At 48.4% G+C, this 12223-nt stretch overlaps 1 protein-coding gene across 1 annotated transcript in view; it reads left to right on the forward strand.

The window, feature by feature from the left end:
* Positions 1 to 12223, forward strand: part of SEPTIN9 (septin 9) — a 250303-nt gene that overhangs the window by 38228 nt on the left and 199852 nt on the right. Inside the window, exon 2 of the mRNA XM_034789888.1 lies at positions 2492 to 2548. Coding sequence (XP_034645779.1) covers positions 2492 to 2548 — 57 coding nt within the window. The remainder of the gene's footprint in view (positions 1 to 2491; positions 2549 to 12223) is intronic.

Raw genomic sequence — 12223 nt, forward strand, 5'->3', positions numbered from 1 at the left:
ACTGAACTGCTGGGAGTTCTATCAGACCCCCACTGATACAGATACAGCTGTTGAAGGGACAGGCTTTCTTCCATCTGCATTCACACATGCACAATAGAGCAGTGTTTGCCAGTAGGGGGGAAACATCAGTTTCAATTTTTTCCTTTTGAAAGCTGGACTTTTTACTCTCCCCCTTGCACAGGGTGATTCTGCCATGGGGGCTCTCCCTCTTCCTCCTCCGGGGATAAGGAACAGGGTGCGTCATCTTGGAACTGGCCCAGGGGTTCAGCTACGTGGCTTTGCAGTCATAGAGACTTTTTTATATTACGAAAGGAAAGTGGAGAAACGCACCCGCACGGCTCTGAGCATGAGGCGCTTTTTCCAAGTGGAGTTGCCAGCCAGAAACCCCTGTCCCAGGGCAGTTAGCATGAGGTTTGCTGCCTTCCCCACCTCCCTCTTTTTTTTTTTTTTTTTTAATAAGACACAAGTTGTTCCAGCTGAGAGGCTGGAGCAACAATACTTAACCCACTGTTTCTAGGCTCTGGGATGTAGGTGCACCCTGGTTTTCTGACTGGTTGCTGCAGGGTGGGAGGAAAAGACACTTATTAGTGAGCTATCTCTTATCAATGAAGTCTGCATTGATTAAAAAGTGGAGAGTTCCAAACCTGCTTGCGTCCTGCAAGTTGCAAGTGGGCTGGGGATCTTAGTGGAAATTCCTGTTCAAACTGCCCTAGTGGCCAATGAGGGTTTGAAAAGAGTAGTGCATCTATTTGGCTACTAGTTACTGGGACTACTGGATCTTAGAGACATTGGTCGTCCAGTCGTCTTCTTAGCATATGCGCAACATGCCTCAGGTGGCACATGACCAGGATTCATCACCGAATTTGGACCACTGGTTGGATCATTAGCTCCCCGGCTTGGGCTGGGTACTGATGAGGAGTGCGAAGTGAACATTGATCCATGCCCCCCCGGTTTCCAGTAGAAACCAAGAGAGACTGAAGGATTCTGTTTGGAATCTCTTGGAATTTCCAGTATGGGGAATTGTAGACCATGGGAGCCAGATCAGCTGATCCACTGGATCCATGATGTAATTGCCACTGCTTGTAGCATCAAGGCACTGTGGAGTCAGTTAGAGAGGGGCAGCCTTGATTCCTGGATATGGCCAATTTGTTTGTTTGTTTGTTTGAAATCAGAGTTGGTTAATAAGGCAAATTTAACGCCTACAGCACAAGTGGAAGATGAATGGTTGTGGCTATCCTCACCTGGGCAATTTGTGGCACAAGGAGGGTAAGTGCCTTGCCAAGGAGTAGGTAGCAGAACTGGAGACAGAACCCAGGAATCCCTGCTTGCAGTCTGTTGCTCTAACCAGTAGACAGCACTGCCTTGCTGACAGTGCAGCATCACCCAGCTCTATGGAGGAGTAGTACTCTGTTTCTGGAATGGGGGTGTGGAATGGAATAAAGGAGAGATTCTGTCGCCTTCTAAAGAAAAATATGTTCCAGGATGGGGTAAACTTCTCTGTAACTATCTCCCTGCCACTGTTTGGGTAGCAGCTGGGTGGTTCACACACACTGCTATGGAAAGACTAATTCATTAAAAAAGGCCCCTCAAACCAAGCCAAACCAGGTGTGTCTCTGCTGGTTGACCATCAGTCCAGAACACAGGGATGTGTCTAATATTTCAGCCAGTTTAGCTACACTAATACAGATGCTATGTGATAAATTAGTTCTATCTGGTCCTTTTGCATTGACTTTGCTGGTGGAACGATCCTCTCTGACAGGCACGGAACTAGCAGTGGGTACCACTCACTAGGGTCCCAGCACAGAGTTTCTCCAGGGACGTGTCAGGAGCATGCTGTGGTCAGGGAATGTGCTCTGCAGTGCTGCACAGAGACCACTGCAGCCCCCTGGGCTGATCTAACCTGCACCAGAGGCCGAGCTGGCTCTGGGCAGTTCCAGGGTATGGGAGGCACATTTCATCCCTTCTTAGTCCCTGTACCATGCATGCACACACTGTGTGCACGCGCCAGCCTAGACATTGATTTGGGCCTAACGTTGTTGTGTTTGCATGTCTTAGTAACCCTCACTTCACTGCAAGATCCAGGAGTGGGTATGTCTGTGTGTTCCTGTTGGAGAAAACATTGCCATGCATGAATATCTATAGTAAAAAAGTCATAGGTTGAAAGGGGTGTGGGTGTGTCCCCTACTCCATTAGTTCAGGACTTTCTTCTCCAATGTCATGACCATTAAACATGCTTGCAGTTTCTGATACTGCAGAACAATAGTAACAACCACTAACAGCCATTGTGTACTTCAGGGGCAGCTGAAGGTTACTAGTGAGGTATTTCGCCATTCAAAATACCCATTCTTGAGTTTTCATAGGTAATGTTTCTGTACAAAGCAGACACCAGCAGAAGAAGGGTGGCTTGGCAGATCAGGAATCACAGCATGGACACCAAACCAGGTTCTCATTAGCTAGCCATGCGCCTTATCACTGATTTTTCTTGCTCTAGGAATCGCCAGGACCTCCAGTGGGAGACTTCGGCGACTCGGTGACCCAACAAGTCCAAGTAAGTGGCATTAACGCACCTGTTTCCCTGAGTCGTTCTCCTCTAATAGAAAGGTCGCCTCTCCCATGCTTGCCTCTTGGGGCTATCAGAGAGAATCTCTTCCGCCTTCCATCAAACAACAAGCACTGCTAGAAAGGAAAGCTGGCTGCTAACAAATGCAGAGAAAGGCTTCCGTACCCTACGTATTCTACACTATAGAATTAGAGATGAATTACCTGCTGAATGATGGATCCGCACATCAAGTCAAGGGTCTGACACCAGTGAGCAGAAAGTGAGAGTGCCCTGAGGTTGAATTACAGTTCCGGTAATTAATGGCTCTCTCTCGCGCTCCTAAGCCATTATTTTTTATTGCACGTGGAGATTTACGGATTATGTGTGCTTGTGCTTAAAATGACATTCTTAATTGCAGCTTGACATGATTTAAGTGGTTTCCCCCATTCAGGAGGAAGCCGGTGGGAGGGTTTCTCTCTTTAAACAGGTGTCTCCCAGACTCATTACTGCACAGCTCTCTTGTCCCCCTTCAGAGGCTTTCAGCATTTGAGCCACCCTTGCTCTGCAGCCCCGTCTGTATCATATGTCCTGAGCTTTAGAGTCCTGCTGATATTAACTGTGTGAACTCAGCCCAGACTAGTGAGAGAATTATGGGGCAACAGGGAAAATGCTTGAGGGCAGCACCGACTGTAGGCATAGGAGATACAAGCAGTTATAGAGTCATAGATTTTTGAGGCTAAAAAGAACCATTAGATCTAGTCTGACCTGGTACTGCCCAGAGCCAGCTTGAACCCTGGTGTATCTTACACCCAGCCTGAGGGCTGCCTAGCTTGCAGCAGTCCCTGGAGGGCTGAGCTTAGTTAGGAGGCCACATCTGAAATAGCACCATGTTAGCACAGGAGTCCCAAACGTCCCTCTCGTCCAGGTCTCAGCAGGAGGTCAGTGGAATCCGGCTGGAAGAGCAGAAGGGAATCGCCTAGTATGGGAGATGTTGCAGAAGTCCCGAGTAGGAAGATGCTCACTGCAGCCAGTGCAAAGGATTCTGAGGCAAGGCTGGGCCTATTTGATCCTGTCAGAACGGGGGGCAGAAGCCCACTAGAACGAAAGGCCCAGCTGGGTCCCAGAGCCCAGAAAACTGATTACAGGGGACCAAAAAGAAAACCGGAATGGGAGTGAAGGTCAGAGGTACAAAGGAATGGTTCTGGCTGGGGCAGGGTTGGAAGGGACAGAGGTGCTATGTTTAGGCCAACAATACACCTAGGGCCAATCTTGCTTAAGGGATCCTAGTGACTAAAGTGATGGTTGAAATCTAAATGCATCCTCGCTACAGGTCCTCCCAAGACACTGACCCTTTGACAAGTACCCCCAGCTGCTCCTATTCCGGTGGCTCCCTTTCTAATGGCTGGCAGGGTTGTGGCTTGTGGAATAGGGTGACCAGTTGTCCCGATTTTACAGGGACAGTCCCAATACTCGGAGCTTCTTCTTACATAGGCGCCTATTACCCCCCACCTCCTTTTCTGATTTTTCACATTTGCTATCTGGTCACACTATCATGGAACCTTTGTGCAGCTGCTTCCATACCCAGAAGCCCTGGCTCCAAAAGATGGCACTTCCTCCTGTAGTGACGTGGCTGAAGCTTGTCTCATGAGAACTCCCATTAGCAACTATAGGAGTTCCATGCACAAAGGACTCACAGGATTATGGGTAACACTCTATTCCCTGTTCCCATCCAGGATTTTATGCTTGCAGATACATGTGCCTGTAAATGCTGTTGGTGCCTTATTAAAGACTGGCTGGAAACTTGTCCCTAAAGCTTCCTTTTCTATCTATTGCAGTAGTGTTATTACAGCTAGAAGGAAAGCAGATTAGAAACTGTGCCACTGTTTGTCTAATGCTGTCCCTTTTCCAGCAAGAACCCTGCCGGCAGCTCCTCAGTTACAACTATTTAATGCCCAGGTGTCCCAGCCACGTTCAGAGCTTCATGGTTATAGGCACTGTACAAATCCAGGGTAACAGACTTTGTCTGCTCCATGAGAGTAGACAAGACAGATGATGGGAGGGATGGGAAACAGGCTTAGAGAGGGGCAGTGCCTTGCCCAAGTTCACCCAGCAGGTCAGTGGCAGATGCAGGTTTGGACTCAAGATCTGCTCAGTGCCAGTCCGCTGCCCCATGTGCTGGACCGCACCGCCACTGCAATCAAGGAAAACAAACCCCATGTCAAATGAAGTGGACATTTTTTTGCAAGCTGGGAAATGGCTTCTCACTCCAACCGCTGCTGTGCTGGGGAGCATGGGCACAGCTTCTCCTGAACAAACCTCCCAGTTGCAGTGGGAATATGAGGAGTGGGGCTGGAGAACAAGGGTCAAGGTTCAGTTTTAGCTCAGTGTGGCACCAGGGGGCTCAGGAACCCAGCCAGGCCCAAGCTGCTTGCGCATAAAACTCTAGAGCCCCAGCACTTCACACTGTCCACTCAGCATCCATAACAGATATCTTAGTTCTACTGCTCCGGCTGCCTGCTGCACCGCTTACTGCTAATACAAGTAGAGCGATGATTGGAGAATCCAGGCTGTTTCTTGAATGTAATGTTGCTTTACATCAGGGTCATGGTGCAATGCACTTGCAGGAGCTGTGGGGTCTCCACCGATGAAGAATCCGGTTTTGTACCTGGCTGCTCTGCACACAGTCACAGCGAGCAGTAGCCATCTTGGGTCAGTCACTTGGGGGGAAGAGAGAACCCTTGTGGGTTTCATTCCCTTAATGTGAGCGGAATTCTTCACATCCACACTCCTCTTGTGAGTGTGAGCTCTGATCCCCTGCAGCAGGGTGGCTGCCTCTTGCACTGTCATTACTCAGTTTAAAAGAGCTGCAGCGAGATGAGCTGGAGCCAGCTGGCCAAGGTGGGCGGAGTTGGATGGTCACCTTTCCCTAATGGCTAAACTGAAATTCTTCCATTTAAAACACCCGTGTGGTCTTCCAGATGGCGGGCCTGTGAAAGCATCGCTGGGGACATGAGCTCTGGGATATGGTGCTCTTGACTGGGCTGTGTAATCCAGGGAGTGTTTTGCCAATCGATCTGGCATGGAACTTACTTCTAGACCTTTCCCTAGCAGCTGCATTCCCAGTTTGGAAGCTTTTTCTGGAGGAGATGCTAAGGAATAGAGAGAGAGAGAGCTGGCAGCTGCTAGCCTCCATAAATCCATTTCCACAAGTATTTGCTGGTGACATTTATAGTCACAGGGCTGCTCTTCGAGCTTGAATGCTCATTTTCAAAGAGACTCTGGCTTAGTTGGTTTTTTAAGCAGTACCAGGCACATGCAGCCAGAGCCCATAGAGCTGTGACTCTCCTTGGGAATCTTCTCTCTGCCTGGCAATCGGACTCAACAGCCAGTCTGTGGACACCCATTTCCAGCTCTAACAGACCATTGCTTATACTTTGTCACCCAGGCTGCTTGAAAAACAGATTTTTTTTTCCTTTGTGAAACAATCAAGAGAAATATGAAGCCAGTGGGGTCAGCCTGGAATGTTTGTTTGGTTTGGCAACTCCTTTATTAGTCTCTCGGCATCTGAACATGGGTTTTCCCGCACCAGGACTGGTCCTCCACCAGAGGCTGAGATGAAATCATGCTCCCAAAGCTCCTTTTATAGCCCTTCAACTCCCTTTCGATTGCCACAGCTGTTCTCTTCCCTCTTGGCTGGGATGGGGGTAGCTATGACCTGCCCCGTCTTAGGAACTAGCAATGAGATGGTAGCACTTAGGACAGCACAATCGCTGCCACTGTGCCCTTGCACAGGGATTGGGCACAAAAGTGTGAGGAGGCTCCCTGCACTTTCTTCATCCCCTGGCATGCACCACTGTAGGGCTGGGCACAATCAGGCCGTATATATAGAGAAATCACCTATTGCAAGAAGTCACAATACAAATCTTTGTTCTGTTTGCTCTGGGGAAGATCATAGGAAAGTAGAAATAACTTATGCAAATACCATTTTTAAGGGACAGACCTGCTAAAAAAAAAACCTATTTTTCCATGCACTGAAAGTTAAAATACAATAGAAGAAAATGGACTTGATAGGGGTGTAAGCCCAGGGAAAATACATTTTCAAACCTCTGGCACTGCCGGGTCTTGGTGAGGGAACGTCATTTGGGTGCATTGGAGTTATTAGTGTAACAAGCTTGTCAGAATTTTATTTTCTCACTCCGTTTGTTTGTAACACTCTTTGGCTAATGGCCATGGACAATGTGCTATAAAAGCAGGACTGGGATATTTGGCGTCTATCTGTGTAGACTGTATGTTTATAGTCTGTCTCCTCACCTGGATGTTAATCCCAGATGGCCTATATAAAGTGATGTTTTTAAAATAAGCCCCGACTCCTTTTAAAGAGCACAGCACATGCTGAACTCAACGAGAAAGTGACTGAAATGGGATGGATCCCTGTGGGAACATAGGGGAGCAAGGGATGTGAGGAGTTTCCCACTGACTTCCAATGCAAATCCGATGTTCCGATCCTCCTTGCCCCCTGGGGAATTTTTCATAGGCTGACATGGTACTTCCTGCAAACATTCCCTCCCCCTCACTAGACATGCTGTCCCTCTGGGGTCTGCTCCAAAGCCCCCTGAAGTCAATGAGAGTCTTTCCATTGGCTGAGGTGTGCTTTGACTCAAGCCCTTAGAAAATCCACAAATACTGGTTATCAGGTCAATGTAAATCTCTTTAGATCTCAATCTATCCTGCTTCGCAGGCCCCACTGCTGGAATCTCCATTAAAGGACTCTAGTTTCCTTTGTCCTTGCTGGCCTCAGTTCAGCTCTCTGGGTGAGACAGGTATCTAGTTCCCAGAGGAGAGGCTTTCAGCAGAACATTACAAGCGACCTGCTTCTGCTGCAAGGCCTACAAGAAATAACCCAGCCTTTGATGATGTGGCCGGGGGAGGCAGCTGGGAGGAAGTGGATATACTTTTATGTAATGCAACGCACAGGGAAAACAGCAGGTGTATGGAACAATCTATCTATCTGATAGACTTCTTATCTCCCCTGTCTCTGCCTGATGCTTGTCTCCTTAGTCTGTAAGGTATTCTGGGCAGGGATCCACTGCCTGCAGAGCACAGAGCACAGTGGGGCTCTGAGCCTGATCGGGGGCCCTGGCCACTACCATGATAGAATAAATATTGGCACCCCTGCTTTTGGTGGCCTCAGTATGGGGGCGCCCAGGACTGACTGGGTCATGGAGATGGAACTAACCTTTTAGCCAGGCACCAATCTTGCAAAGCCCAATCTTGCACCTACTGGTGTCAAGGACATTTTGTTATTGTCTTCAGAAGGGCAAGATCCGGCCTGCTATGAGTGGAGCACTGAACACCTTGCAGAACTGGGCCCCCGGAAGCAGATTCCTGCGAGGCAGAGTTGCCCCACTAAAGGTAATGCCTGTCTTGCAATGACCCACCCACACTCCTCTGCTGAAGGAATAGAGGGTTTTGGTCTTCAGGGCTAAATTAACCAACAAGAAGCTTCTAACAGAACTAGCTTCTGTGCTTTTACTTGGTGTGATCTTATCATCTCTGGAGCATGCTGGCCCCTGTGTTATCATCCCTGGGTTCTGTCCATGCAGCCCTGTATCCCAAGGGGCTGAGAGAGGTGCCCCCTACCACTGCTCGGAATTCTGGGAAGCTCCAGCTGCCTCAGGGCTTTGCCCATTGCAAACTTTCTTCTCTTTTCATTACCACTTTTGGTGTGACGGTAACTTTCTTTCACATTTCTTCTGCCTCCCCAGGATATGTATGGACAGCTGCTAGCAACTCTTACCCCCCATATTCCTCCTTCTCTCCGGAATGCTGAAGAATTTATCTAATTTTTAATTATTATTTTAGGAATGCTTATCACTTTTCAATCAACAGATCCCCTGGAGAACTCCCACTCCCTCCTTTGACACCTTGCTACATCTCTCCTTGGGCAGTGTTATGTTCACAATCTCTCTCCCTTTTTGCTTGCTTTCTTGGCCACTTGTACCTCTTCCCAGTCCTCATTCCCTGGATGTGGTGTCTGAGATCTCAGATCTTCTTATGGCAGGTTCTTGCTGCTTTTCCTGGTGCACACGGGAGGCGAAAGTTATCCTAACAATGATTTCCTGGAGCAATGACTTAACTACAGAAAATGTGCTGGAAGTTTAATTAGATGCATAAGTGCTTTGCTAGATCATGGCCTTGGTTCAAATTTGGTCCTTGGCAGATACTGGGTCAAGTGACTATTCAAAGGCTACAGCTGAGTGTTCAGGCTATGGTTGTCCCCAAAGGATACACTGAAGGATGCTTCAGAATGAATATGCACCTGCTGATACTGTGGTATTGTCCCATGATGTCACAATGTTTACCTCTTCCTGCCCTGAGGATGAGTCTATGGGTGATGATGATGTTGCATTCTCATAATGTTTTGGTATCTTGATGCAAAGACGTGATCGTAATAGGACACTGTCATAATCCCATAAGCCCTGGAGATCCCTCTTAAAAACTCTGATTCTCCTGCAAATTTGGGGATGGGAAGTGACACTAGTCTGGATGATAGGGGTTCATGTACTAAACCTTCACCTTGGGAAAACTGGCTTCAAATTCTTGGCCACCAGTGAAATGGTCTGTAGTCAGATCTTAGTTTCTAGTGCACTTTAATTCATTTCATATGCAAACACAACGATGCTGTCTTGACTTCTGGTGTGGTATGTCCTCATCCAGCTATATTCAAAGACAGAAGGGGGACTAGGTAGAAGTCCAAGGGTAACTGGAGTGCAGAGACGCTAAATTGAAAGACACAGAATTAGTCTGGTTTCTTCAGACTCTAATTATATATTTTCCCCTTTTTCTGGTGTGAGCCCTTTTTAATTTTAATAAACTTTTTCATGTTGAGAATCTTAACGAGCAGTTGAGTGCTTTGGTTTACGCTGCAGTAAATATTTACAGCTCCATATAACTGCAGCTCCATTTCCCCTCATTTCAGGACCAAATTTCCTCTCTCCCCTCTCTTGCCCTGCACCTCGGAGCACTTATAACTGGGACAATTGTGGTGTTTCCCCTGTAACTGCTGCTCAGTCAGGGATGACGTGGGGCTCTTCACCACCCCAAGGTGCTTTTCCACAGCCATTGCCCCCTGTGGGCCAGATTTTCAAGAGTTCTGGCCATAAGCAATGGGGGCTGCTGGGGGCTGAGCCCTTGTAGATCTGGCCCTGAGCCGACTTGAAAATCTGGTCCTGTGACCCCATCCTCAGCTTCTCTCCTCCCTGTACCAGTGCCATTTTGCCATAGCAAGTCATCTAAAAGCAGGCCCGCACCTCCAGTTCCAGGACACCCCCTAGCACAAGTGAGGTCCAATGATTAGGTTGCTACCGGGGGACTTAGGAGAGACCAGGGTTCAATTCCCGTCTCTGCCGCACACTTCCTGTGTGACCTTGAGCAAGTGACTTGTCTCAGTTCCCCATCTGTTCCCTGTGGATAACAGCGCTGCCCTGCCTCACAGGGGAGTTGTGAGGATAAATGCATAGACATGTTTGTTTGAGGTACTTGGAGACATTAGTAATGGGGGCCATATGCGGACCCTGGATAGAGCTGCCATTGCAGCCGGTGTATGGGGATTGACTAGAGTTTGATCACTGAAGCTACAGAGCTGGACTTAGCGAAGCCTATTCAGAGGTGGAACAGAGACAAATACGGAATTGTTATTAGCCCTCTTCCCCACACCCACCTAGGTGGCCCTCCCGCACTCTGCATGGTCACTTGCTCTGATTCCCCACCCCTCAAACTCCAGATTCAGCGTCATTTGGGAATTTGCGACCTCTCTTCCCTGCGCAGCCCAGGAAGGATGATTAACAAGACTGACTGCTGAGTTTCAATGCTCAGTAACCACGGTCAGCAGCACTGCGCAGCAAGAAATGGCTGCTCCACAAGAGTTGGAGGGGCCCCTGCTGAGAGTCCCTTGGACACACAAATGTCTGGGTTTGGCAATGTCACCCGACAATTAAACAAGGGAATACAGTCCATCAGGCTGAGTAATGTGGGAGGCTTGGGGTCTGTATTAAACATGCAATTGGAAACAGGCTGTTCCTCTCTAGGAAGAGTGGCGGCTGGGCGGGAGGAGAGAGAAGAGCAGAAGCCCTAAATCAGAAATTCCATGGCAAACTCTAGCTCCCAACCTAACATGCCATTGAAATGTGTTTCCTGCAGGGGCGGGGCTTCCCCCACTGAACCTTCTTCAGATTCAGCCCTGACGAATGCTAGTGAGTGAAAATATTTGCTGACACTTGCCAGCCAGACAGGAGTGTATATTACCTGGCAGGTCCGTGAATAGCCCCAAAGCACCTGAGTGGAGAGAATCTGCATCTTGGGACGCCACTTGCTCTGTACTTTGGTTTCCTTCCAGGCTATTCTCTGGCTTTTTGTCCAGAGGAAAGAACATCTCTGGCGGGGTGCTGGTGCAGCACGCAGATTGGGGTGCAGGTAAAGCAGTATATTTTTGGGGTGCAGGCAAGCCCTAATGAGAAGAAGGCCTTTAAGTCTGATGCAGGGAAACTTTCTTTACTAGATCTGTTTCTGGATCAGGTGATATGTTTGTGAGAACTCCCACAGGGGTAAGAGAGGAAGAGGTGCCTCATGTTTCCTTGCTTTTGTTCTCTGTCTTGCTGCATGGCTAGTTAATTTGCAGCCAGCCAGACCAATAGAGAGGCATTACACCAGAGCCAGCTGCAATACAGGGAGGCACAGTGAGTCTATCCGCGAGAGGCAGAGAGTGCAGGCCATGTCCCTAGTTTTGCATCATCAGCACTTGGCTGAAGACCGACCGCAGTTTATCTTGAGGCTGCTTGGAAGCGCAGTGCATAATTTAGAGAAGCACAAAACTCAGGCCCAGCTCTCTGGGTTGCATTATAAAGGGCCCTCGCCGACAGCATGAAAACCTTCAGTCGAGCGGTTTGTCTTTTACTCTCAAAATGATCCTACTGGACACAAGGCAAGAAGCACGATGCCCAAGTCCTGTTACCCTTCATTCCCCTCTTACCTTGGGTGGGTTAAGGGACAAAGGGACCGAAAGAGCGATCGGAGGTGAGGGAGTGTGGGATGGCATCTCATGAGTAGGGGCCTCCAGAGAACTTAATTCAAAGACCTCATGAGACTGATGCTGGGGACAAAATGAAAGGCTGATGTTCTCTACTGAAGTCTGAGCAGACCCTGTAAAATCCCCTTCACCACAAAGTGTGGCATTGACATAGCTGTGGGAGGGACCCAGGAGTGGAGGCACTAGAGAGGTTAAGGCAGGTCAGGCCTAAGTGCTGTCGTGGGGGTTCACAGCTCCTGTCCACAGCTAGTGCTATAAAGTCACTGCCCTAGGCAGCGAAATCCATCCCTAAGCTCAGAGACATTTTTTTAAAATATTCAAGTTCCAGGCGAATGAAAATCGTAGAACAACTCAATCCTTTCCCCCACCATTAAGATTTTTCATGTTTCTGTAGGTCAGAGGAGGAGTCATTTTTCATGGGCCTTCGCTGAACTAGGTTCCAATTGACAGTATTTCCCAGGCCTGGCAACTCCTTATCAGAGCTACTGCTGTTATCTCACGGCTTTAAAGAGCAAGAGGACTAGAGTTATAGATGGAGCAGGGAGAAAATGTTTTACCTGCAAATGTAAAACTTTAACCGTGATTCCCTACCAGCAAAA

Source organism: Trachemys scripta, chromosome 14 (assembly GCF_013100865.1).
Source record: "Trachemys scripta elegans isolate TJP31775 chromosome 14, CAS_Tse_1.0, whole genome shotgun sequence".
In the NCBI taxonomy this organism is placed as follows: Eukaryota; Metazoa; Chordata; order Testudines; family Emydidae; genus Trachemys; species Trachemys scripta.